General features: G+C 36.3%; 1 protein-coding gene across 1 annotated transcript; it reads left to right on the top strand.

Annotated features, from left to right (window-relative positions):
* The first annotated feature begins 317 nt into the window (after window positions 1-317).
* LOC117410601 (sorting nexin-3) lies at window positions 318-25,040 on the top strand. The gene is made up of 4 exons (XM_034017269.3): window positions 318-573; window positions 19,274-19,369; window positions 21,394-21,518; window positions 24,338-25,040. The coding sequence occupies exons 1-4, from the start codon at window positions 412-414 to the stop codon at window positions 24,441-24,443; spliced, it is 489 nt and encodes a 162-aa protein (XP_033873160.1). The 5' UTR covers window positions 318-411; the 3' UTR covers window positions 24,444-25,040.
* The last annotated feature ends 112 nt before the right edge of the window (window positions 25,041-25,152 follow it).

Genomic DNA, 25,152 nt, shown 5'->3' with positions numbered 1-25,152 from the left:
AACCTTGAGTTTGAAAGACGGGATCCCGATTTCCTTGAGAATGAATTTAGTTATCAAATGTATCACGCCCCATATACAAATGCCAACCTGTCTTGTTTGTAGTTTTGTTTGCACCCTATTCACAACTGTACATTTTCAGTAACATTTATAAAAAGGATACTGATGACCATTCGTGGTATACGGTTTATTTGAGGATTATCTATATAAAAATATGCTACTGAAAATGTGCATTTGAAATTATAGTACTGTATACTCAAAGTTTGACTTGAAGCTTTAAAACTACACTTCCCATTGGTCTGTGCGGTGCGGGAAGATTCGTCGATTGTTTTTTCGAGCTCTGTCAGCTGAACCTCAGCTGATCGGAAACAGAAACTCGGTCTTTGAGAGGTTAGAGGCAGAGATCAGTAAGAAATGGATGAGGCCATAGCCGATACAAGAAGGTTGATGTCTAAACCACAAAACTTGAACGACGCATATGGACCCCCCAGTAACTTTCTAGAGATTGACGTGAGTAACCCCCAGACTGTTGGGGTTGGCAGAGGGAGGTTCACCACTTACGAGATCAGACTGAAGGTGAGCACGGGACCTGGCCTGCTGCTGTGTGTGTAATTTATGTGTGAACCGGGGGAAATGTCAAACGAGTTTAGCGACAATAATCATGTATTACAATTACAACTTAAGCTAAGGTTTCGCACTATTTAACCTCGAACACACTACATTAAATTGTATTTCTGACATTCTGTAAAGGCCAAACTTAAATTGTTGGTTCACATTGGGACATCTCGTCTTAGCAGTGACACTGCAGGCTGTTAATGTGAGTGTATTTTGTAAACAAAATACTACTACTAGTAATAATAATAATAATAATAATAATAATAATAATAAGGGGTCACCCTTTTCTCCACGCGCCTAATTATTACAGGTTTATATTGAAATAAAACAGTCCGTATAATTCGGTTGTGAATATATAATAACCCTCCTCATATGACGCTTGAGCTTGTTTTCCTCTCGTCACAATATAATAACTGGCATGAAAGTTTGTGTTGCAACTTCATACCCAATAGGAATTCCTACGTTTGTGACGTAGTTTTCTAAAACACGAGTTTGCCCCGTTTAGGCTGATATCCCTGTACTGACAACTATCGAAAGTTCATGCAATACAAGTGCCACCTGCTGACATTGCTGTCGTATGCTTTTGTAAAGGAATTTCTGAACTGTATGACCCCATCATGACCTGTTCCACACTGTAAAAAATGCCCGTAAATGCTAGGGTAAAAATATGGTAAATGGTGAAGGTAAAATACCTTCTCTTTTAACAGCAAATTACCTTCATACTAAAACAAGAACATGTGTTTATTTTTACAGAAAGTTTCCCGTAAAAAAGTTTTTTCACATTAGTTGAAAAAAAATCATGTGTAGTTTACGATTAAATGCCGTAGATATCGCATCTAATTACGTTAAAACTGGAATCCCAGAGTCCACTGCAGGGCAGATTGCAGTGTTTTAACAGTGTTGTTATTATGTGTTAAATGTGCTATGTGGTCGCACAAATATGGCAATTTGAATATATATAAATATATAGAGTAGCAATCTTCCCGCAGGCAGGCGCATCACACACAGGCGGGCATGAACCCGGGACCTCTCGCACTGTAAAGCATAGCGGTGATACATACATATATATACACAGTACTGTGCAAAAGTTTTAGGCAGGTGTGAAAAAATGCTGTAAAGTAAGAATGCTTTCAAAAATAGACATGTTAATAGTTTATATTTATCAATTAACAAAATGCAAAGTGAGTGAACAGAAGAAAAATCTACATCAAATCAATATTTGGTGTGACCACCCTTTGCCTTCAAAACAGCATCAATTCTTCTAGGTACACTTGCACACAGTTTTTGAAGGAACTCGGCAGGTAAGTTGGCCCAAACATCTTGGAGAACTAACCACAGTTCTTCTGTGGATTTAGGCAGCCTCAGTTGCTTCTCTCTCTTCTTGTAATCCCAGACAGACTCGATGATGTTGAGATCAGGGCTCTGTGGGGGCCATACCATCACTTCCAGGACTCCTTGTTCTTCTTTACGCTGAAGATAGTTCTTAATGACTTTCGCTGTATGTTTGGGGTCGTTGTCATTCTGAAGAATAAATTTGGGGCCAATCAGATGCATCCCTGATGGTATTGCATGATGGATAAGTATCTGCCTGTACTTCTCAGCATTGAGGAGACCATTAATTCTGCCCAACTCCATTTGCAGAAATGCAGCCCCAAACTTGCAAGGAACCTCTACCATGCTTCACTGTTGCCTGCAGACACTCATTCATGTACCGCTCTCCAGCCCTTTGGCGAACAAACTGCCTTCTGCCAAATATTTCAAATTTTGACTCATCAGTCCAGAGCACCTGCTGCCATTTTTCTGCACCCCAGTTCCTGTGTTTTTGTGCATAGTTGAGTCGCTTGGCCTTGTTTCCACGTCGGAGGTATGGCTTTTTGGCCACAAGTCTTCCATGAAGGCCACTTCTGACCAGACTTCTCCGGACAGTAGATGGGTGTACCAGGGTCCCACTGTTTTCTGCCAGTTCTGAGCCGATGGCACTGCTGGACATCTTCCGATTGCAAAGGGAAGTAAGCATGATGTGTCTTTCATCTGCTGCAGTAAGTTTCCTTGGCCGACCACTGCGTCTACGGTCCTCAACGTTGCCCGTTTCTTTGTGCTTCTTCAAAAGAGCTTGGACAGCACATCTGGAAACCCATTTCTGCCTGGGAGAGACCTTGCTGATGCAGTATAACTACCTTGTGTCTTGTTGCTGTGCTCAGTCTTGCCATGGTGTATGACTGTCTTCAGCAACCTCACCTTGTTAGCTGAGTTTGGCTGTTCCTCACCCAGTTTTATTCCTCCTACACAGCTGTTTCTGTTTCAGTTGATGATTGTGTTTCAACCTACATATTGAATTGATGATCGTTAGCACCTGTTTGGTATAATTGTTTAATCATACACCTGACTATATGCCTACAAAATCCCTGACTTTGTGCAAGTGTACCTAGAAGAATTGATGCTGTTTTGAAGGCAAAGGGTGGTCACACCAAATATGGATTTGATTTAGATTTTTCTTCTGTTCACTCACTTTGCATTTAGTTAATTGATAAATATAATCTATTAACATGTCTATTTTTAAAAGCATTCTTACTTTACAGCATTTTTTCACACCTTTCTAAAACTTTTGCACAGTACTGTATATATATATATATATATATATATATATATATATATATAATGTTTTAACAGAGTAAAAATGTCTTAATAAAAAAAAACCTTTGTGTAACATTTACGGTTAAATACCGTAGCTATTACATCTAATTACGTTAAAACTGGAATCCCAGAATCCATTGCAGGGCAGATTGCAAAAGGTAGTGTTTTAACAGTGTTATTTGTGTTATTATGTGTTAAATGTGCTGCGCGGTTGCACAATTATTTCTAAATTTGCATGCCATTTGTGTTCCTTCACAATTTATGTGTTTTCTTCATGTTTTGTGGGGTCACCACTTGTGGGGTCACCACTTGTGGTAGGTCAGGGCTTGGAGTGGGCTACCCTCTATTTGTGTCGTTTTTTTTTTTTTTTTGGTGGAGTTCAGTGCTAGTATTGCTGTTGTAAGAGCATGAGTGGAAATGCTCCTGTAGCAGCTCCGTAAAGAGCAAAATATCAGTAGGAGTTAATTTGCTAAACTTTCAGTCTTATTTTTATCGTATTCTACTGTAAAGTGCGTGGTTTTTTATTTTTAAAAATATTTAGAACTGTTATTTTTATGGCAGTTCACTGGCATTTTTACTGTAATTTTTACAGTGTTCCAGGAATGATTACCGTAATACCGTATTATGATACTGTTTTTTATACGGTACGTTACTGGCAACCCAGCTGCCAGTTTTTACTGTAAAAACAACAGTTTTTGTTTTACAATGTGATACCCTTTTTTTATACAGTATATTACTGGCCACCCAAATGCCAGTTTTTTACTGTAAAAATGACAAGGTTTTTTTTTTTTACAGTGCATGGAGCTTCACAATCCATAGGAGCCAAAAGCAACAAAGCCTCAGCTCTCATGCAAAAAGCATTAAGCTGCACTTCGTTGTCTTATTCATGAGATATGTGTGTCAGAACTGTTAAATGGAGAAGAAAAAGATTATATTTTTTGAAGTATGTTTCTCTACGTACAACTCATTGTGTTACATTTGAATGTATTGTGTTGGAACAAATATAAAAACTTTGAATACTTTAAAAATCCCACATACAAACTGTATTTAGCTGCATTAGCTAATAGCTCCCTGAACTCATTTGAAGCTACTGTACAGTAATCTTTTACTTTTTACAAGGCAATAGGACCGAGCAGGCAGTACAGAGCTTCATCACTTCTGATAGGTGCACGGGCTGGGTGTGGAGAAGGGCATTCTTTGTCAAGTTTTTTTTTATTTTTTTATGCTCCTCTGTTAAAATATCCTCATGTAATTAAAAAAAATGAGATAAATGATTACTTCCACCTTGAAATATTTTGTATTCTGTGATGATTAGCGTTTGGTAAACAGTGTTGGTTTTAAATGAGATGCGCTGTATAGCAATAGAATGTTTTTGCGCTGCAGTATATTACAATGGAAAAAAATAAAGATTTGCTAACTTTTTTACTGATATCGCATACAAGAAGTTCATGGAAATGTAGCTACGCGAGTGGTTTAAATATGTATTATGTATGCACAAAATGTATTGGCTTACACATTTGCAAGGTAATTTGCTGTTTTGATTTAGTTTTTAATTTTATTTTTTGACATTGTCACTGTCATGTTTTGTCACTGTCATTTGGGCTCAGAATAATAGCTTGAACAACACTATAAAGTTCAATCTTTTGACTCTTGGGGCAGCAACAGTGATCCCAATGAAAACCCCTTAATGACTTCTTCAACTTCTTTACTGACTTTATTTTCCAGTGGAATAGACAGGGATCAGGGAAGTCCATATATTTATTGTATTTCCATGTTTATGAGACAGACGGCTGGTTTCACAGCACCTAGGGTAATGTCATCAAAGATTAGTGCTATGCAGGGTCTGCAAAGCCAGCCTAGAATGGCAAAACTAATTCTTGTTTATAATTCATACTTTTAAATGAAAATAAGCTGAGCTTTTCTTTTGTGCAATTTGAAACAACAAAGTCAGAATTGAATTTTACCCAAAACATCATTCTCATTAATCGACCTGTTTCCAAATATGATGATGCTAGTCAAGGCAAATCTCACCCCTAAATGAATGAATTAAGTAAGATCATTTAGATTCTTAGTGGTATAACATAGGCCTGTGTTTAAAGTTTCGAAGGTTTTTTCGCTAGCCAGGAATTCAAAGGTAGTTCTAAACCTTCAAAGGTTCATCAGGCGGCATTCACGCACTGTATGTTTTTTCTTTTTTTTCTGTTGACAGAAACCGTTTGACAATGTGTGAATACTATAAATCACACATTAACAGCATGATTTTCAAAAGGGGCAGAAGGAAAAACTGGTCGCAAAACACCGTTGCAACTCCAGATAAGTTGCAAAATGTATTTTCAAAAGTCGTATATGTCAGTGGCACAATGGAATTTTAGGCTTTGCGCTTTTTTGAAAATAGGCTTGCGTTACAGCTTGTTAAGCAATTGAAATTCATAATTGGTTCTATTTTGCAAAAAAAACCTCTTATTTTCAAAAGGTGTAAAACACCAAAATACACTCGCTAATTAAGCCATGCCCCCCTTGTGTCTTATTTAAACTGCGACCACTGACAGGGCTACTGAGCTGTAATCTACAATGGAGGATATCGAGGCGCTTCCAATTCTTCGACTGCAGCACAAGAGGGAAGGGAGCGGGAAAAAACAACCCTACCTTAAGCCCAGAATAGTTCGTCCCCGTCAGACATTTCTAGATCTAACTCTAAAATAAGTTATGTGTAGATACAGATTGGATATAGGCGCTATAACAGAGCTGTGTAATTTAGAATCACAAACAGCCCGCAGTCACCCTATACCTGTACCTGTAAAGGTTACAGTAGCCATTCATTTTCATGCAACGGGTGCCATCCAGACAATAGCTGGGGACAGATCAGGCATCTGTCAATCTTCTGTCAAAGATACTGACTGATGTCACAGATGCACTTTTCCTTAGGGCAAAGGTATATACTATTTCCAATTGGGGATGTGGAACAAATAGAACCAAACACAAGTATTATCAGTTGTCTGGCTTCCCAAACATGCTAGTAATGTAATAGATTGCACACATGTTGCAATATCCCCAGATTCAAGGAATGAAAACATCATCATTCTTTAACTGTGCAAGTTTTATATGATGCTCAATGTATTATCATGGATGTAGTTGCCAAGTACCCTGGCTCATGCCACAACTCATTTATCGTGGAGAACAGTGCCTTGTTCAGAAAATTTGAACAGGGGCTTATAAGTGGAGGCTGGCTAATTTTAGAATATATTAAATACATAATTAACATATGACCATTCGAAAACATATGTAACAAACACATATTAATGTTTAACATTTTTATTGTGATTTTTCACTAACATGCATAATCATTCAGATATTGCATGTAAAGAATATGAATATTAATATTGCATCAGAGAATACATTGTGATATTGAAATAAATTAAGGATTATTATTATTTTTTTTTTTCTATAGGCACACTGTATTATTAATATTATTATTAGGCTTCCAAGCCCATGGCAGGGAAGCCTACTGCTGTTGTTAAGATTATTATTATTATTTTTCTTTCCGCTAACAAAACCTTAAAAGTTGCATAAAATGAAAACCGTAGACGCCAATGGGAACTAATGTCCACAGCTGAATGAACGCGATTGGTCACATGGTTTGGCAGCCATACTGGATTTTACAACACATTTTGGACAATTCTTTGGACATCTTCTTGTCGGAAACCACTTACCGCAGAGTTCCGAAACTTAGTATACGTGGTTAGGGATTGTCCAAGATGCACGATGCTCGAAATGAAGCTGATTAGGTCAGTGGTGTGACGGCCATGTTGGATAACCTAATTGACACACAAATGTCATCTTCTCCGAAACCGCTAATCTGATCGAAGCAAAACTTGGCATACATGATCCAAGTATGGTTTTCTTTATGAAGTTGCTACACTAAAAAACATGGCTGCCATGGGCCAATCAAATTTCATCATTGCTCTTGTTGCATATATTTTACAATACCATGCTTAGACTAATAGCATGATACTTTATTCTATTTTAATATTGTACTGTTCTATGTATGTTTTAATGGCTTTAGGTTTCAATCTATTAGAAGCTGACTCGTAACTGTAAAGCCATGGACAGGTTCCAGTTAGCTCAGGATTTAGGCCTAGTTCCTCAAGCTCTGTAATTGGTCTAGAGATAAGTAACTTACCAAAGCTCTGGCAACGATTAGGTTAAAGATAGGACTACTGTACTGATTTTTGTGTAATGATTAGCATACGCGTGTAATCAGCATGATTGTGTAGAATAAAACCTCCAGTGACCCTATTTTACATATGACTGCTGAAAAGTAGAACATCTCACACAAGTAACCTAACTTTCTTGTCATTTACTACCAGCCCAACTTCAAGTTCTATAGTTACTGTTTTTTTTTTTAAATTTTAATGATAATTAATCTGTGAAAACGAACATAAAAATATATGAATTTTAAGTTTGCTTCCTGCATTGACACTAGTATGAGAATAACTAAGAATCAATGAAACAGAATAGGCCTGGCCGTTTTTACATAAACTTCTTTTTTTTATAATCCTCTCCCATTCAGAATGCAGAATAATGAACAAGGGTAAGAGACTCCCCCCCCCCCCCCCCCCACCTCCCCCCCCCTCACAGGCCCCCTCAGGAAAAGCACAAAAAGCTTCACTGGAAAAATAAGAACTGTAAAGGAGCAAAGAGACAACAGAAAACACCCTTGTGTACTGCTGGGATTGCTTTTGTATTTAAGGGGCAACGATCAAGGTTAGCATCACAGCTTCACAGGTCTCTGTTGCTGCGCATCTTTGCTGTGTAACTACTTTTAGTTTCTAGAGCTGAATTTACCTGGAACAGCCGAGGCCTAGTTTAGAATTACTAAAGTAAAAATTCAACGATCCCATTTGAATAACTAAGCTTCAGTGTCTATAACATTTTGTTGATGAATTTACTACGCTTCTTTTAGTAATTATAAATGTACCACCACTGAGTGTTTTAAATTTATTTAATTAATTATTTAGCAGACGCTTTTATCCAAAGTGACTTACAGAAAATTAAACAAAATATAAAAGTATATACATTTCGGGCATTAAAATGCAAAACAAACATGTGCATGATAACATAAATATGTTTATATAAACTCATGTTAATTAGAATTAATACAGATTACATCATGTATGAATAAATCATGGATTTGAATACAAATAATAACAAGTCCTTGTCATGCCATCAAAAACCTATAAATACCTCCAATGTTTTGATTCAAACACATGATCCCTTGAGAGAGATATGTACAACACATTATACATATATATATATATATATATATATATATATATATATATATATATATATATATATATATATATATATATATATATAATATATATACACACACAAAATAATTATAAAGAAATAAAATACAAAAAGATATATAAATAGGAATTTACAAAGAAAGATTGAATAAGTTGGTTTTGAGAAGACAACAAAAAGCAGTAAAAGACTGAACAGTCCTGAGGATAACCGGTAGCTGGTTCCACCACAGGGGGACGAGGGAAGAGAAGGAACGAGCACGGGAGGAAGGAGAGTGAAGTGAAGGCATTACAAGTCGTCCAGTAGAGGACGAGCAAAGAGGGCGAGAGTGAATATAAGGAGACACGAGGGACTGGAGATAGGAAGGGCCAGTATGACGAATAGAGTGATAGGCAAGAGCAAGGGTCTTAAATTGGATACAAGCAGAGATAGGTAGCCAGTGGACAGAGTGAAGCACACTTTTTTTTTTTCTGTAAGTGGGATTTCAAACAGATTCTGAGGAACTTATGACTGCATTCCCACAACGTGAGAGACAAGCATTTTAACTGTTTTGAACTAAAAGTAACAAAAGAGCAAAAACCAAATCCAATTACCAAATTAATAATCAATTTTATCTTGTTATTGAACAAGTATCCATTAGGAAGAAATGTTTTAAGTGACATAAACAACTCAAAGTGTTTAATCAGTAAGAAAATAATCCAGTTTCTCGTGACTAACGGCACTCAACAGTGATGTATTGAGGCTCGTTTGTCTTGGCACAACACTGTGGGCCCTAATCTCTAGTATAAAAGCACATTTTCAGAGGGGGAAGAAAATACTCGGAACATAAATAGATATGCCTAATCTGTCCATCGTCACATCCTCTGCTTCATGTACTAGGACCCCCCCCCCCCCCCAATCACCACACCCATTTGTTACACTATATACACCAGCAGAATCAATCATGTTTTTGTTTTTTGTTTTCCACACAACAAATGGCAAGCATGACATAGTCTATTACTATTACAGCTTTTATAGACAATTGTTATTTAAAAAAAAAAAAAAAAAGAAAAAAAGGGGGCCCCCGAGTGGTGCATCCAGTAAAAGCACTTGCGTAGAGTGCCGGATGCGTCCTATAGTCTGGACGTCACGAGTTTGAGTCCAGGCTATTCCTTTGCCGACCAAGGATGGGAGCTCCCAGGGGGCGGCGCTCAATTGGCCGAGCGTCGCCCGGGGGGAGGGAGGGTTAGGTCGGCCAGGGTGTCCTCGGCTCACCGCGCACCAGCGACCCCTGTAGTCTGGCCGGGCGCCTGCGGGTTTGCCTGTAAGCTGCCCAAAAGCTGCGTTGTCCTCCGACGCTGTAGCTCTTGGGTGGCTGCATGGTGAGTCCGCAGTGTGAAAAAAAGCGGTCGGCTGACGGCACACGCTTCGGAGGACAGTGTGTGTACGTCTTCGCCCTCCCGAGTCAGCGCAGCGTTGGTAGCGGTGAGCTGAGCATAATAAAATAATTGGCCATTCCAAATTGGGAGAAAATAATAAAAATAATTGGCAATGACTAAATTAAAAAAAAAAAAAAATAGGACATTCAGTCCACCAATGCTCGTCCAATTTCTTGTAGCTGATTGATCGATCCCATGTTGCAGAAAAATGTTCCATTTCCATTCAGAAATAATGCTCTACTCTCTGCAGTCTAGAGTCGCAAGTGATTTATTGTTTGTTAGGATATTTGCTTAAATAAAGAGAAAGAGTGGACCAGCAGCGGATTTGGGAAGAAATGCATTGCACATCTCAGTAAAGCTGTGAATTGTACAGTGCATGTGGATTTGTTGACAAAAGGCTCCAGCGTTTGAGATCTTATGTTAAATTAGTTTCATCCATGCCATTAAGATGAAAGATGGTGACACATTGCAAACCCCTTTCAAATTTTGGGTTGTGTAATGCATTTTCATAAGAACCTACTTAGCTAAAGATCTGTCTGTGCTTTTGTTTTTACAGCATCTCCCCTTTGACCTCTGCTTAGTAATAAAACTGGGCAGCCTGTCAACCACAGTCAAGTGTAATCCAAACTATACAACATCCTTTCAGACAACTATTTTAATGGAAATGGGGAGCATATTGTATCAAGGCTGCATAGCCTACATGAAATGACAGTATTAAAAGTAGAAGTTGATACTATGGTAACAAAGCAGCTTTCTGCTTCAGATTTGAACTCTGTAGAGAGAATGCAGAGAGTTGGAGGGATGTAGTTCTTTGTGCTTTTTTTTTTGGATTATGATGCGATGAGATGGCATTGTAATTGTGCCTTGCTTCCATTTTTCATCCTTGTTTTTCCAGGGAGTGTGAGGGAGGAGGGAGGCGGGAGGCTCTTTAACTTGACTTGATCCGTCCTCTTAAAAGCTGATGCACAGTCAGCCTTGGGCTGTTCACAGTTGTGTGGCACAACCTTTGTGTTTTTTTTTTTTTTAATGAGGGCTGGTATTGTTTCTACAGTAACTGTGATGCTGGCTGCCATGCATGTATTTGAATACCAGACCTACGCCTGTTAAAGTGGCTGATGTTGTGAACAACAAGTAGATGTTAAAGTCCTAGCACTACACACAGCACTGATACTGGTCCATAAAAAAGGTTATTCATAGACTCATTGCTCCTCGTGATCCCTGCTACACAATAACAATGTATAAAAAAAGCTGCTGGATGTACATCAGGGAGTCAGGTTATTGGGAAGTGTTTCAATCCAGCACAGGTAACAAGTGGAATGGCTTGGCCCCCTGTGCATATTAATCCTCAACATATCTCCACTACACAATTCAGAACAATGTGCAGTGTTAGAAGAGGTTTATTGGTAGGGAGCGGTCTATAATTACAACAAACAGAAAAAAATGTGTTGGGTGCCATTTTCCACAATGAATTTAAGAAATGCGAGTGTGCTTAGATGAGTTTTAAAATACTGCAATAGACAAACATTTGAGCAATTAGTGCTAACCAGTGTCACGGTGTGTTAGTGTCACCTGTCCTTTTCCAGGCCCATTTGTCCCTCTTTGAGTTAATTTTATCCCCCAGAAAATAACAGTTTCTGGGGGCAGGAAATAAAAAGGAGAAGTAAAACAGATCCATTAAAACTGGATTCCAAGTCATTTCAAAATAAAAGATGACTATCATTTCACATATACCGTTCAAATATCCCGACTCTGTGAATATATATATATATATATATATATATATATATATATATATATATATATATATATATATATATATAATATAGTTGTTTTTTTTTTAATATCTGCTATTCATATCAATACTAGAGACTACTGGCTTTATGATACTGGGATCTAAACAACAGTGAACCTAATATAACTTTTCCCTATATTTTTCCATCTTTTATTGCATTAAGATATAAGTTAGCCCTGTGGGGAATACACTTATGGTATTCATGTTAAAACACCCAATTCTAATGAATTCTGCTTTTGTTTTCTGGACCACCATAATGTACCACAAATGTAGGTGGTTATCTCAACAAATCTGAATACCAAACTATCATGCTCTGTGGTTGATATTGTTAATGTTCTCAACAAAAAAATACACCCTCTTCAGATGCCGGTGAAATGCATTTTATACATACAGTACTATCTATGCTATTAATGAAATGGTTTGTGATCACATAACCGTATTGAATTTTTTTCAACATGGTATTTTGGTCTTCTCATCCATAGTGCAGTACCCTGCTTATATTTCCATAACGATGATATGGTCCTCTGAGTGTGTTAAGCGGTAATGTAGATAAAGATACAGGGCTTTATGTATCTTGACATTTTTTTTTTCTTTTTCTTACTTCGTAGATGTATTAAAGTCTTTTCATTACTGTAACTTAGTTTCATCCCTGCCGCTGTAATTTTGTTATGTCTGTTAGTTTCAAACCAATTTCATATGCATGTCCTATGAATCTCATAATATAGAATTGTCATACTTGCCCCCCTCCCCGCCTCCCTCTCCCCACTACCCTGCCCCCTGCCGTCCCCATTTCCCCATACACTCAACAGAACCACAGTTTATCACTCTATAGTAGTTACATAACTTGAACCTGCGAGTTGCAACGGTGAATGTATAATGGGTTCCATCTCTAACTTTAGCTATATTAAGACATGGACAGTAACATCACGCTGTTTCATTACCTCACTTATACAATTATACACAACCTTCATACAACTTATTAACTTAAACATAAGAAATAAGGATTACATCTTGAAATTATTATTATTATTATTATTATTATTATTATTATTATTATTATTATTATTATTATTATTATTATTATTATTATTATTATTATTAATAATCCTATGCATAACACCCCCCTGTATATGGAATGGTTTGGTTCAGAATCAGCTAGTCTCACTGTTCTCCTATTGCATGAGCGAATGAGACTGGCGTTTTGAAACAGAAGTGCATCCGTTTGCAAAAAAAGATTTGTGTAAGGCCACACACAGGTACCCTTTATTTGTTTGTTGCGATTGAGTTTTATGTTTTAAATAAATGTTTAGCTTATTTTATCTAATTGATTTCTGATATGTGGGTCTAAAAATAAGAACTGTACCAATTAAATCTATGCAGCACAGAGTTGATACAGGTTCCCTTCACCTCTCTTACATATTATTCACACCCATTGTTCCAGACCAGGCACGCTATATTCAAGCTTACATTATTTATCTCTCAAGGGTTTCTTACGGTTAGTGTATTCTTTGCTTATTTGTATGGGTTATACACGTATATATCTCCATATATTAATAGGAGCAAAACAGTTCAATATTCTACATGTGAAGTACGGAAGTGGTGATCTCTGTGCCCAAGAAGTGAGGGCTCGGCTCTCCCTGCAGACCCACAGCACTGTTTTTTTTCACTAAAGATCAATTCAAATGTTAATGTTGATTTGTGTATAAAATACGTTTCTTCGGGTGTCAATTGCACTTCGGATGATGGCCCACCTCCAGTTTGTCTTATTTGATTTTCATTTTCTGCTGCCTTCTTTTTTGTAAGCCCCCGAAGGTCATGCCATTTTTTTGTTCATTTCAAGAGTCTGTCGCTTACAATGTCCCAGTGAATTTAGTTAGTTATTTCTTTCCATGTTTGTTTTCTTCAGATGTGTTTGCACTGGGTGTTTAATAATATTTCCTCATTATCTATTTCAGAAACTAATATATACATTTCATCATTCTGGAATTTTTTATTTTTTTTTGGCTGGAACCATACAGAACCCTTAACTCGTAAATGATATTACTTCTTTCTGTTCAGTATACAGAACTTATTTAACTTTGCCGGGAGTTCTAAACCTTGATGTACGGTGTTGCAAACCGATTTATAATGAGATGTAAATACTGAGCTCTCCTGTATAATGACAGCCATTGTTTGTATACCTATTGTCCACAAAAAAAAGATGTTTAGTACATTGCATCAATTCTACAACACCATATATAAATAGGTAAGCCCTTAATAGTACATAGAGTCCACTGTATCTTACCATTTAAAGGGTCTTTGTGAAAATGAAGCTGTACCAATACCAAATTTTGAGATTGGTGGAAACATCAGGTTTGTACAGCAATTAAAGGCTAAGCTGCCACGCACTGCAAAGCTTGGTGCAGATTTATCATCAGCATTCCAGTATGAAGTGCTGATTCAGTGTTTCGTTTCAAAGCCCTTTCAAGGATAATTAGAATTCAAGGAATCTGTACTTGCTGCTGCTGTAGTGCAGGGTGAGCTGTTTCTTCAAGTGGGGGTACGTGGCTTTTTGTAGCATCTGAAGACAAATTACAGTAGCTTTTTTGTGTACTCTTTTTTTTTTTTTCCCCCATCATGTATAAGCTAATAGGTTGCTGTGCTTGCATGGCTGAATAAAGCGTTAAATCAGTGAGACAGCACATATATTACATATAGGCTGGTTACAATAAAATCCTTATGTGTTGGATAACATTAGTATTGGGGATGTAAGGAGATTACAGTTTGTCTGTCTTTACATACTGTACTGAATATGTACTGTACATATGTCACACTCAGGCTTGCTTACAGATGGCACCAAAGGTAAAGTATGCCTTGCATTCAGGAAGGGATAAACAACCATAAGATGGATACTTGTTTCACCGTCTTCTCGAAACCAGCTTATTCAATCTTTATTTGTAAATTCCTATTTATATAACTTTTTGTATTTTCTTTCTTTATAATTATTTTGTATATATTATATGTGAGTGTGTGTGTGTGTGTGTGTGTGTGTGTAAAATATATATATATATATATATATATATATATACACACACATACATGTTTGCTTTGGATAAGTATCTGCTAAATAATTTTATGCTAAAATAGTAGTACAGTGTTTTGTGTTAGATTTTTTAAATGTCACATTTTTCAGTTTTTGTCAGTTTTTCGTTAAGTATATGGAAAACTACAAAGCAGTATGTAATTCAGTATGTTAATGTAACATTATTCAGCAGGTTTCATTCGACTGTGAAGCAGAATGTGTTAATTATATAGGGTAATGCAACATTTTTGGACATAGCTGTAGAACAAGAAAGTGGCATTAGAAAAATAAAAATGCAAAAAACTAAGGAATTTGAACCAAGAACGGAGACTAAAGTTACAGATCGTTTTGCCGAACCTAAAACAGATGAAGACCTAAATATCATTGCCAGCGATCGGTTTTCAAGAAGTACTTAGGCAAACTGTAAGTGGGCTGTAATCATGTTTGAACAATGATTAAACAAATGAAATGCAAAAGGTATATGAAATGCGTAATGCTAAACTGAAATCGCAAGCCCATTTCTAAGTGTTATGTTTGAAATGTGTGATAATACATTATAATTAACTGATTGTTGCGTAATAAAACGGTATTCGCTTTTCTGTTGAATTGTTCTGTGTTTTCGTTGACGAATCAACAGTTTTCTGTGGATTCGTAGCACAAACTGTGGATTTGTTAATAAACAATATATCTGCCCCACTCTCCTCTTGTCTTCAAAGCCACTCAGCCACTTTTCATTAGAAGATTCATAGAACTAACTAATCAAAAAATCAGACATTTTTTAATATGGAATGATAAACAGATTTTTATATATATATATATATATATATATATATATATATATATATATATATATATATATATATATATATATACAGTATATAGGGTATGAGGTATTCTTTTAAACATTTATATTTTACCCACCTCAACGCTTTTTCTTTAAAAATGATTTTCAATTTAAAAAAATCTTATTTCCCATTCAGCTTCAAGGGTCGTGTCAGGAGTTTAAAAGGGAATTGCAAGGCAAATTGAAGTGGATTAGTACATCTTCAGCAGCCTATTACCTGTAACCATGATATGTTGTTTCAGGGATTAACTTAATAGACTTCCGTGCCGAGAGGTAACAGAACTCTAAGGGAACGCTTTTCACAAGCCTGATCTTTACACGGCTGACAAAGAGGGATAGTTAATCAGCTTGTTTCTGTAACCCGAGTGGAGGGAATTCAAAATGTAAAGTCTCACCTGGAAAAAGAAAATATCAGCATTGTCTAGGTTTATTTTTCCTCTTGTTGGCTCACAAAGAAGCTGTGATATTTAAGGCCAGGTAGAGCTAAGGTAAAAAGTTAATGGTGAAATAAAACAGTAATCCAAAGCCTAGCCTCCGAGAACAGCTAATCTTTCTTCCTGGACGACCACTTTATACCCTGTTGTGGATAAGAATGCTGAACAAAAAAAGCAAAAATAAATCAGATGTTGTCTTTTGTTCAGTCCTGACTTAGGGATAATAGTCCCTTCAGTGAAATTGTGTTTCGATTTATAAATCCAGGCAAAGAATTTTCCTAACTGTACATCTGAAATGCATTTCAGATTGCAAACTGAGTGATACACAAGGTTCTGTACAATGAAAGCTAATGTTGCTGCCAGGGAAACCATTTCAAGGCCAGGACACTGACATGGTACGTTAGACTTAAGTCATGCAGGAGATGGTTTTTTTTTGTTTTTTGGTTTTTTTTCTCCTACTGCCAGGCAATATTCATAATGGTTTTGCAACTACAATGTTTGTTCTACACACACCATTCACAGCGTTGTATTTTACTGTGTTGTGTACCTTACTATTATAGTACAAAGCAGGAAAGTAAAAGTTTAGATTTTGAGACATCATACTGTAACTTAATGTGCCATGTGTAGGGTGTGTCTTTTATTATTTAAAGGGCAATTTGGGCAAGAAGACCATGAAGCAAAGCTGATTGGTTCTATCTGCTCAAACTGTGATGGTTTCTCTGAGACACCCTACACATGACCTATTAATTTCTTATAAACCATAAAATCAAAAGGTTTGCTCAAACTACCATTACTACCAATGGAAATACAGTATTGGGAAATTGTCAACAATGTTAAAAAAAGGCCAAGAAAAAAATCCAGCAATTTGTAAAGGAGACGAAAGACAGCAGAGCAGTAAAAACAGATGTAATGTCTGCAAAGCTGCTAATGATGATTTTGATAATGCACTCCATAACGCAACATTACTGTACCAACAATGTATCCAGACAGAGGTGAGGCAGATCTGAAACAAAAACACATTGGAAATGTGAATAAATGGCAAGTTATCAAAAGTGCCCAGCAATTTAAAGTGGGTTCCCTAGTCTATTTCCATGTTGACAAAACAAGTTAATTGTCATTAAACTCGGACGTCCTGTAATATACATATGCTTGCATAAAAGTGCCTGGGGTCTGGAAGAAGGAGGAGGAGAAGGACATTTTTACCTTACTTTGGCAACTTATTTCTCTTACTGTATGACAGGTTGTGACCAAGTGACTTTGTGGGTGACGTCAGAACCAGGAAGTAAATGCACACAGGGATACTGGATCACGGGTGAAACTGAGGCGCTATGGCCGCACTCTGGTTTTATTAAATAATAAACAGACTTTATAAAGGAACACGCAAAATAAAGGGCACGATGGCCAAAATAAACTAACACAAACAAACAAATAAAGGACACAAGTACCTTCAGGATGTTTCAAAGTAAGTAGCATTCGTTTTGTTTCTTTGTAGTTTACATGCGATACGTCTCTCTCCAACTCAGACTCACACACTCTGAGAGCGAGACCCTGTATAGCAGGTGGTCAGGAGCTAATGAGACAATTAGCGATGATTTATCTCCTGACCACCTGAAGGCAGGGAGAGGAAGTTAACCCTCTCCCTGCTGAATCAACACAATATTAAATAGCGAACGACGTTTGTCTGCCCACACACATTTAAACAAAAAGGCTTTTTGCTGTCATATTTTAAATACATAAATAATAATAATAATAATAATAATAATAATAATAATAATAATAATACATAGGGGCGGGGAGTACCCCGTCACACAGGTATTATTACTTTTTTTCTACATTTCATCTTAAGAGTGTTGGGAACAACAAATTAAAAGTTTAATGGTGCTTTTGGCTGATTTACTTTTGCTGCGCCAATACCCGGAAAACACATAAACTATCCTTGCTGTATAGAGTGTCTCTGGCAGTTCTTGTGCTTCGCAAGTATGGGCGCGGAGCAGTTTCAAGGCCGTGGTACAACAATAATAGCTAGACTTTATTTAGTCTCAGTGTTTTCTTAATTCCAATGCACTTTCCTTATTGCTTATTTTGTTTGAAATCTTTTAATTTTCCTAAATATCTCTGCCACTTATTGTGGTCTTATCAGCCCAAACGTGACCCCCAAGAGTGCAGGGAGTCTGGACCGCAGTCAGGTTGGCCAGGTGGCCCTCCTTTGAAGCAAAGGTGTTAAGGCTTACTGCTTGTTTAGTTCCTGCATAAATTACCTTGTTTAAGGAACCTTTGTTGGAAAACTAGTGTCTCTAAATTTGTAGTCTTAAAGTAATTACTCAGATAACATATCTATCTTTGTTCAAATAAGGCCATATGACCTACAATCGAGACACATAAACGTTATGTTCCAGATCAATATCGTTCTGTAAATGTAGCCATTTTATATTATACAACAGGGAGTAGGAAAATATTTTTGGTGCTGAATGTACTGATAGTAAAAAAAAAAAAATCAATTCATAAAAATGACACCCAATCTGTGAATTAGATTAGGGATCCTGCATCTTGCAGTAATGAGTTGTACACTTGACGTTACCTCCTGTCCACAGTGGGTAACCGCTCAGTCTCTGAGTCAAGAGCAGATGGCAGAGGCCAGAAGGAAAAGGAAAAACACAAGTCAGGCTTGACTGTCCAGTAATGTAAGTGTTGCTTGATTTTAGCTACTGTACCAAGGACATGAGTGTTTACTGTACCAAAAAGAGGAATAGAACAAATGTTGTTGGTGATCCACAGCTTTGGGGGGGGGGGGGTTACTGTTGGACTTGGACTGTGCACTGTGCGAGTAGCATTAAAGTAGTGCAACGGATCCATTAGGGACAAGGTTCTTTCAGAGGTTTGTGACTATCTGCCTGTGATCCTGATGATGAACTGTTTTCACTGGCAAAAATCGACAGGACAACTTCCACAAGTCCAGTTAAAGCCTTTTGAAGATTTTTAAACTATTAGCCTGTAAGGTTTGTTTATTTATTTATTTATTTATTTTGGGGGGGGGAGGGCATTTTCAGTTAATATAGAAGCAAAATATTAATATTTATAAGCAGAACACAATACTCAGAGGCGAGGTAACACAAAAATAGACTTAGACCGATTTATTTATTTAATTTTTTGTTTGTTTGTTTGTTTCAGACAAATCTTCCAATTTTCAAGTTGAAGGAAACCCGTGTCCAAAGAAGATACAGTGACTTTGAGTGGCTGAGAAATGAATTAGAAAGGGAGAGCAAGGTAATGTATTAACAGACCATTAAATAACATACACATTGTGGCCCCTCAGGTAATCCAATTGAGTATAATTGGTATGTTCCCTAGATCTGAGTGCAGTCCAGAAAAAAGGAACTAAAGTCAGGTTTCTGTACAGAACGTATTGCTAATTCCACTGTGGCTGAACAGAAAGAAGAGGCCGACGTGTGTGTGTTTGCTGCTTTTGAGGGTAGATTGAGGATCTGCAACTGAAGTGAATGGCGAGAGAAATCTGTCCTTTTACTTTCAGAACCAAGAGGTGAAACTTGGCAATTATCAGACTATCTGAACAAACTCTGGAGAAGCCGCAGAAGTGCTTTTAAAGTTGTGAGTTTTAAAAAAAAGTCACTAGCATGTGATGATAGGAACAGAAAATGACCCAAAGTAAATCTAAAGAACTTTGGTTACGATAACTCTAATATTACACATCCATACCAAGCTGCTCTCTTAAGAACAGTGATACTTCTTACCACTGGTTGTGAATTGAATTTTAAAAAGATGACATGTTTAGGTTTTAAAATGTCTAGCATGGTAGACTGGTTATGCAAGTGGACACCCTCTATGCGTATGCATTCTTCAGAACAAGTGTATTTTAATATGTCCCAAACTCCATCTAAAAAACACTTTAACAAATCATGAATACTTCATGAACACTTCAGATTGAGAGAAAAAATGATAATAAATACTGTTGGGTCCACTTTACTGTGCAATTCTCCTTTTAACTAGTCAGTTAAGTACTTTAGTGAGTTTTAAAGACCGTCTGTGCTGCTTCTCATTTTTCAGAGTAATGGAACTTTTATGTGAAAATTAGACTCCATTTTACTCAGGAAGAGTCTCACAATTCTGTTTGTGCAGTAAAATTCCATGGCTGTTGCTTATTACAACCATCTGTAGTTTGGCAAAATATAGCGTTAGACGTGCCCAACTTCTGTTTGAAAGCTCTGTATGGTTGCATTCTTGTAGAACTTAAGGATAAAACAAAATACATTTCAACAAAGAACTGCATTAGTTCCATTACTTAGTTGAGCACAATACTTTCTGATTTAAATATAGGCTTGCTATGTGGTAGTTTGGGGTATTCAGTCTATTTAAAACAGTAGGTAGGTGTTTTATTTTTGTAATTATTTATATATATAATTATTAGTTGAATAAACCGCTACCAAATAAGACCATTTTGCTACCTACTTTCCAGGCAGGTAGCAAATCCTCACTATAGCCTTAAAAAGTTAACTTCCAGCCCTGTATAATGCTATATTTTTCTGAACCCCACTACTAATTATATTATGGTAAGACTTCAAGTAAGAGTTTTGGCTAGTTGTTGTTATTATTGTTGTTATTTGTTTATTTAGCAGATGCCTTTATCCAAGGCAACTTACAGAGACTAGGGTGTGTGAACTATGCATCAGCTGCAAAGTCACTTACAAATACGTCTCACCAGAAAGATGGAGTACAAGGAGGTTGAGTGACTGACACAGAGAGAGAGTCAGTGAGTGAGCCGGGATTTGATCCGGGGACCTCCCGGTTACAAGCCCTTTTCTTTAACCACTGGACCACACAGCCTCTTCATCAGTGTTACTAGCGAAAATGTCTATCATAACTATTAGAGTTTTTTATTCAATCTTTTAACTGATGAAACAAAGCAAATTAAACAGGTGTTATTCTGTAATGACTTAAAGAACACTAGAAACTCATGATGCAGTTTACTGTATTTTCTACAGTACTCTTATTTGATTTTAGCAGTTCTTAGGATGTCCGCACACTCCAGAACTTGTGGGCACTACAAGAAAAAATAGTCAATAAGAACTAAAAAGCTTACCAGGAAACTACTAGAAGCTTTCACTAGTATTCAATTGTTACTTTTAGTATACTAAATAAAAAAACTGAAAATCAGAATCACTCATTATAATTTATGATGTGTTTTTATCAAACGATTTTAATATGTAAACGTATGGGACTCTTCACCTTCAGACTAGCAGACTGATTTTGAATTCTGTTCTGTTCTACATTAGGTCGTGGTGCCCCCTCTACCAGGAAAAGCTTTCTTCCGTCAGCTTCCTTTTCGAGGAGATGATGGGATATTCGATGACTCATTTATTGAAGAAAGGAGGCAGGGGCTGGAGCAGTTTCTAAACAAGTAAGTGGGGATGGAAGAATCGCTTTACTTCTGTGAAAGAAACTCAAAAGCAACTTAGCAAGTGTCCGACTACACAAACAAAAGCTGGCTGTTTGAGAAGGAGGGTTTCCAAGTCCTCAACAAAAGGAAAGTGCTTACAACTTCAGAGGAGTTAACAAATAAAATACAGAATATATCATTCATGTCATGTAGAATGCAATTTTTGATAATTGCTTGAAGAATGATTAAAATTGAGGAAAGGGCACAGTGGAGTCTACCTGAGTTTCAAATGTGTTGAATTTGGCATGTATAATTTATGTTAATTACAATTGAAATTACAGTACACAATTCTTTGGAAGAATGTTGCATGCTCCTGTGCTTATTTTTGATCTAAGGTGGTGTTCTTTTTCTTGCCTGAACAATAAAAGTTATATTGTAATTGTAATTATTTGCTGTGATTATAGGCATAGCGATTATCTGTGTTTCATGTGTAAATGTGCCAAAGCTTCCCATTTGAATTGTAATCTTTAAAACTTGATAATTTGGCTGAGGTAACACATTAGTAATTAAAAAAAAATACACAATGCCACTTAACTCCTCAGCATCTCTTTTCTTAATGACTAATGTTTGAGGTTCTTTCATCCAATTTATGTAAATATTAAAAACTTTCAAACAAGTAGTGCTGTCTCATTTACATACGAAACAATGATAATATTCATGACTGTAATCATTTTTAAAATACGAACCTTCTTCAAATAATGATGTGCTGTAATTTAAATCGTGCAACAAATAGTTATTATATGTATCGGTATTTCAAAAGCACCGTCTACTATTTTCTAATGAGACCGTTTTTTCACAATCTACATTCATCCAACATTAAAAAAAAAAAAAAAGTTTTATATTTTAATGTTTTGTGGTTCTGTCTCAGCCACACATTAAATGTTGTATGTAGCTATAAGCAAGTTGCCACTGACTACATTAGACTATGAGGTGAAAATAAATGCAACGTGCTCACATACAGGGATGCTTTCTTTTTTGTTTTTGTTGAAACACACTGCTCTACTATCAGGGAAATATAGAGGTACGAGAAGAGATTTACACATTTTATACCAATAACTAGCAGTGGGTGAATTTATGGGACATAACACAGAAATTGAGTCTTTTTCTGAGCGCATTATGTTAGCCTGTTTTCCAATTGCAGTTACTTCTGAGATTCTTTAGTGAATACAAATGTGTATTATTCCTGTACATCTGTGAATGGGTGTCCTTTCTGAACTGGGAGATAGTTAGCTACAGACATTTCTAAGAGAGAGGTTGAATATTATTGACATATATTTGTCAGTCATAATATAATTACAGCTTTGAGTGCTGCGATCGGTATGAGTCATTTTTTTTTTTTCTTGGACACGATTCAAAACATATTTGAAAATAATTATTTTTAGAATGTTTGAGTGTAAACAAAGTTTTTAATATGAAAAGTAAAAAAGACTAAAAATGAGCATGATAATTACCATCATCTTAAATTATTATTTAAATTCCTATCAATTGTGACATTTTTTTCTCTTGGTGGTAGTTCTTTGCTGGCTTTTTAAGATATGTATTTAAGGTAGAGACTGAAATTAATAGCCTTTTCCTTGCCAAATCATGGAACATCTTAGGACAAACTGCGTATTTATTTTTTTATTTAAACTGTCAATAAACAATTGTCACTTTTTCATATGATTACTGAAAATAAATGAACAGTATAATAAATAAGCAATACATAACAACACGACTTCATTTTACTGCATGAGGATCCTGTATGCTGTTTTGTCTTGTTCCATAGTGGTGTGTGTGTGTGTGTGTGTTTGTGTGTGTGTGTGTGTGTGTGTGTGTGTGTGTGTGTGTGTTTGTGTGTGTGTGTGTTTGTGTGTGTGTGTGTGTGTGTGTGTGTGTGTGTGTGTGTGTGTGTGTGTGTGTGTGTTTGTGTGTGTGTGTGTGTGTGTGTGTGTGTGTGTGTGTGTGTGTGTAAAGCTACCACTATCCTATGATTAGTGCATTTATTTTTCAGGTTAATATTAAACTATAACATCGATGAAGGTATTAGCCACCATGCTTGTCTACTTCAGTTACTTTCTGATAAAGACTCCTGTGGCATTTTTATCTAATAAAACATCATACAAACTGTTTAAATAATAAAAAATAAAAAACAGTGTGTGCTATAATGTATGTACACTTAGTAATACCTGTGTACAGCCCAAAAGTTTTATTGAAAAATTCCGTATTGGGAAATGCCTACTGGTTCATTATTAGTGCAAATAAATTGCATTTTTGTGTCCACAGTTGCATAATATTCGTACAGCTCGCTTAAAATGAAGCAGTAACTCATTGGTATATCCTTCCAGTGGTGTTTCATTTTAACCTTTTCATTATTGAATGTTGCAGTTTGGCTAAAGCTTTTGAAATCTTAATAAACTTTTTATGTTACATAGTTAAAGGTTTACCTCCAAACTGAGTTACACACACGCCCCTAGTGGTCATTTCTAAAACCACCTCACTTCAGAAATTCTGTTTTCAGTCTTTTTAGAAGCAGCTGACGGACCTGGTAAATCATGATCTTCACAGGAGCAGCAATTATACAAAACACAGTAGTAGGATATGAAATACATGTCCTTAGTGTGTAGATGTGTATACTTTTTAAGATGAATAAATTGTCGGGATGGGGGGTAAATGTATTGGAATCAAATTCATTCCCTACACCAGTGAACACAACATAAGTATCTAAGTTTAGAGGATAAGCACCAAGTTTTTGTGTTCTCAATCAGAAACCCTTCTCTTTACATGTTTTTGTTTCTTTTCAGAGTGTCCGGACACCCCTTGGCACAAAATGAACGCTGTCTTCATATGTTTCTGCAAGACGAGTCAGTGGACAAAAGCTACACACCTAGCAAAATAAAACAGACCTAATACAGCAGGGATGGACAAAGCAGTAATACGATCTGTATTTTTATGATCCAAAGTCCACAGATTATGGCTGATTTTGGAGTATGCTTCCGACAATTACTTGATAAACTCATTAGCGAGCTCATTCTAAACAAATTATTATATTCTTTGTTTGTGTTAATTGTCCAATGTTCCTGTTTTAGTTTTTAATAAGTATGAACGCTACAAAGATTATGCATATCAAGCACTGATAATCTCTTACATAAAAACACCACTAATTCTCATGATATTGGTCACTAACACTGAAACTTTAAAATATGACCACCCTACAAAAAACATGTTCGTCAAAGTGTACACAGCCTTAATAAAATGTTTTGTCAGATATTGTCTTTTTAAAATGTTATTTTGGTTCTAATTTGATTTGTAATTAATGCCTTCCTTGCATTAAAAAACATGTTTTCTGATAACAACTCCTTGAAGCTTATTTTGATTTATTTTACTGACACAGTACTGAGGGAATAACTTCATTTATACTCTGTAAATTCAAATTTACTTCAAGCTATACCATTTTGTTTACATTGACATTTTTCAATAAAGAAAAATATGAAACGCAAATCTATAGATACCAGTGATATGTGTCATAATTTTTGTTGCTGCTAACTCATGCATTTGGAGGAATTTAAACTTTAATAGACATTAAAGTAATTGTGGCTAACAAAATAGTTCCATGCAT

The sequence above is a fragment of the Acipenser ruthenus genome, chromosome 6 (genome assembly GCF_902713425.1).
Source record: "Acipenser ruthenus chromosome 6, fAciRut3.2 maternal haplotype, whole genome shotgun sequence".
NCBI classification, from domain to species: domain Eukaryota; kingdom Metazoa; phylum Chordata; class Actinopteri; order Acipenseriformes; family Acipenseridae; genus Acipenser; species Acipenser ruthenus.
Note: the sequence above shows the minus strand (reverse complement) of the source record. Positions and strands in the feature narration are given on the sequence as shown.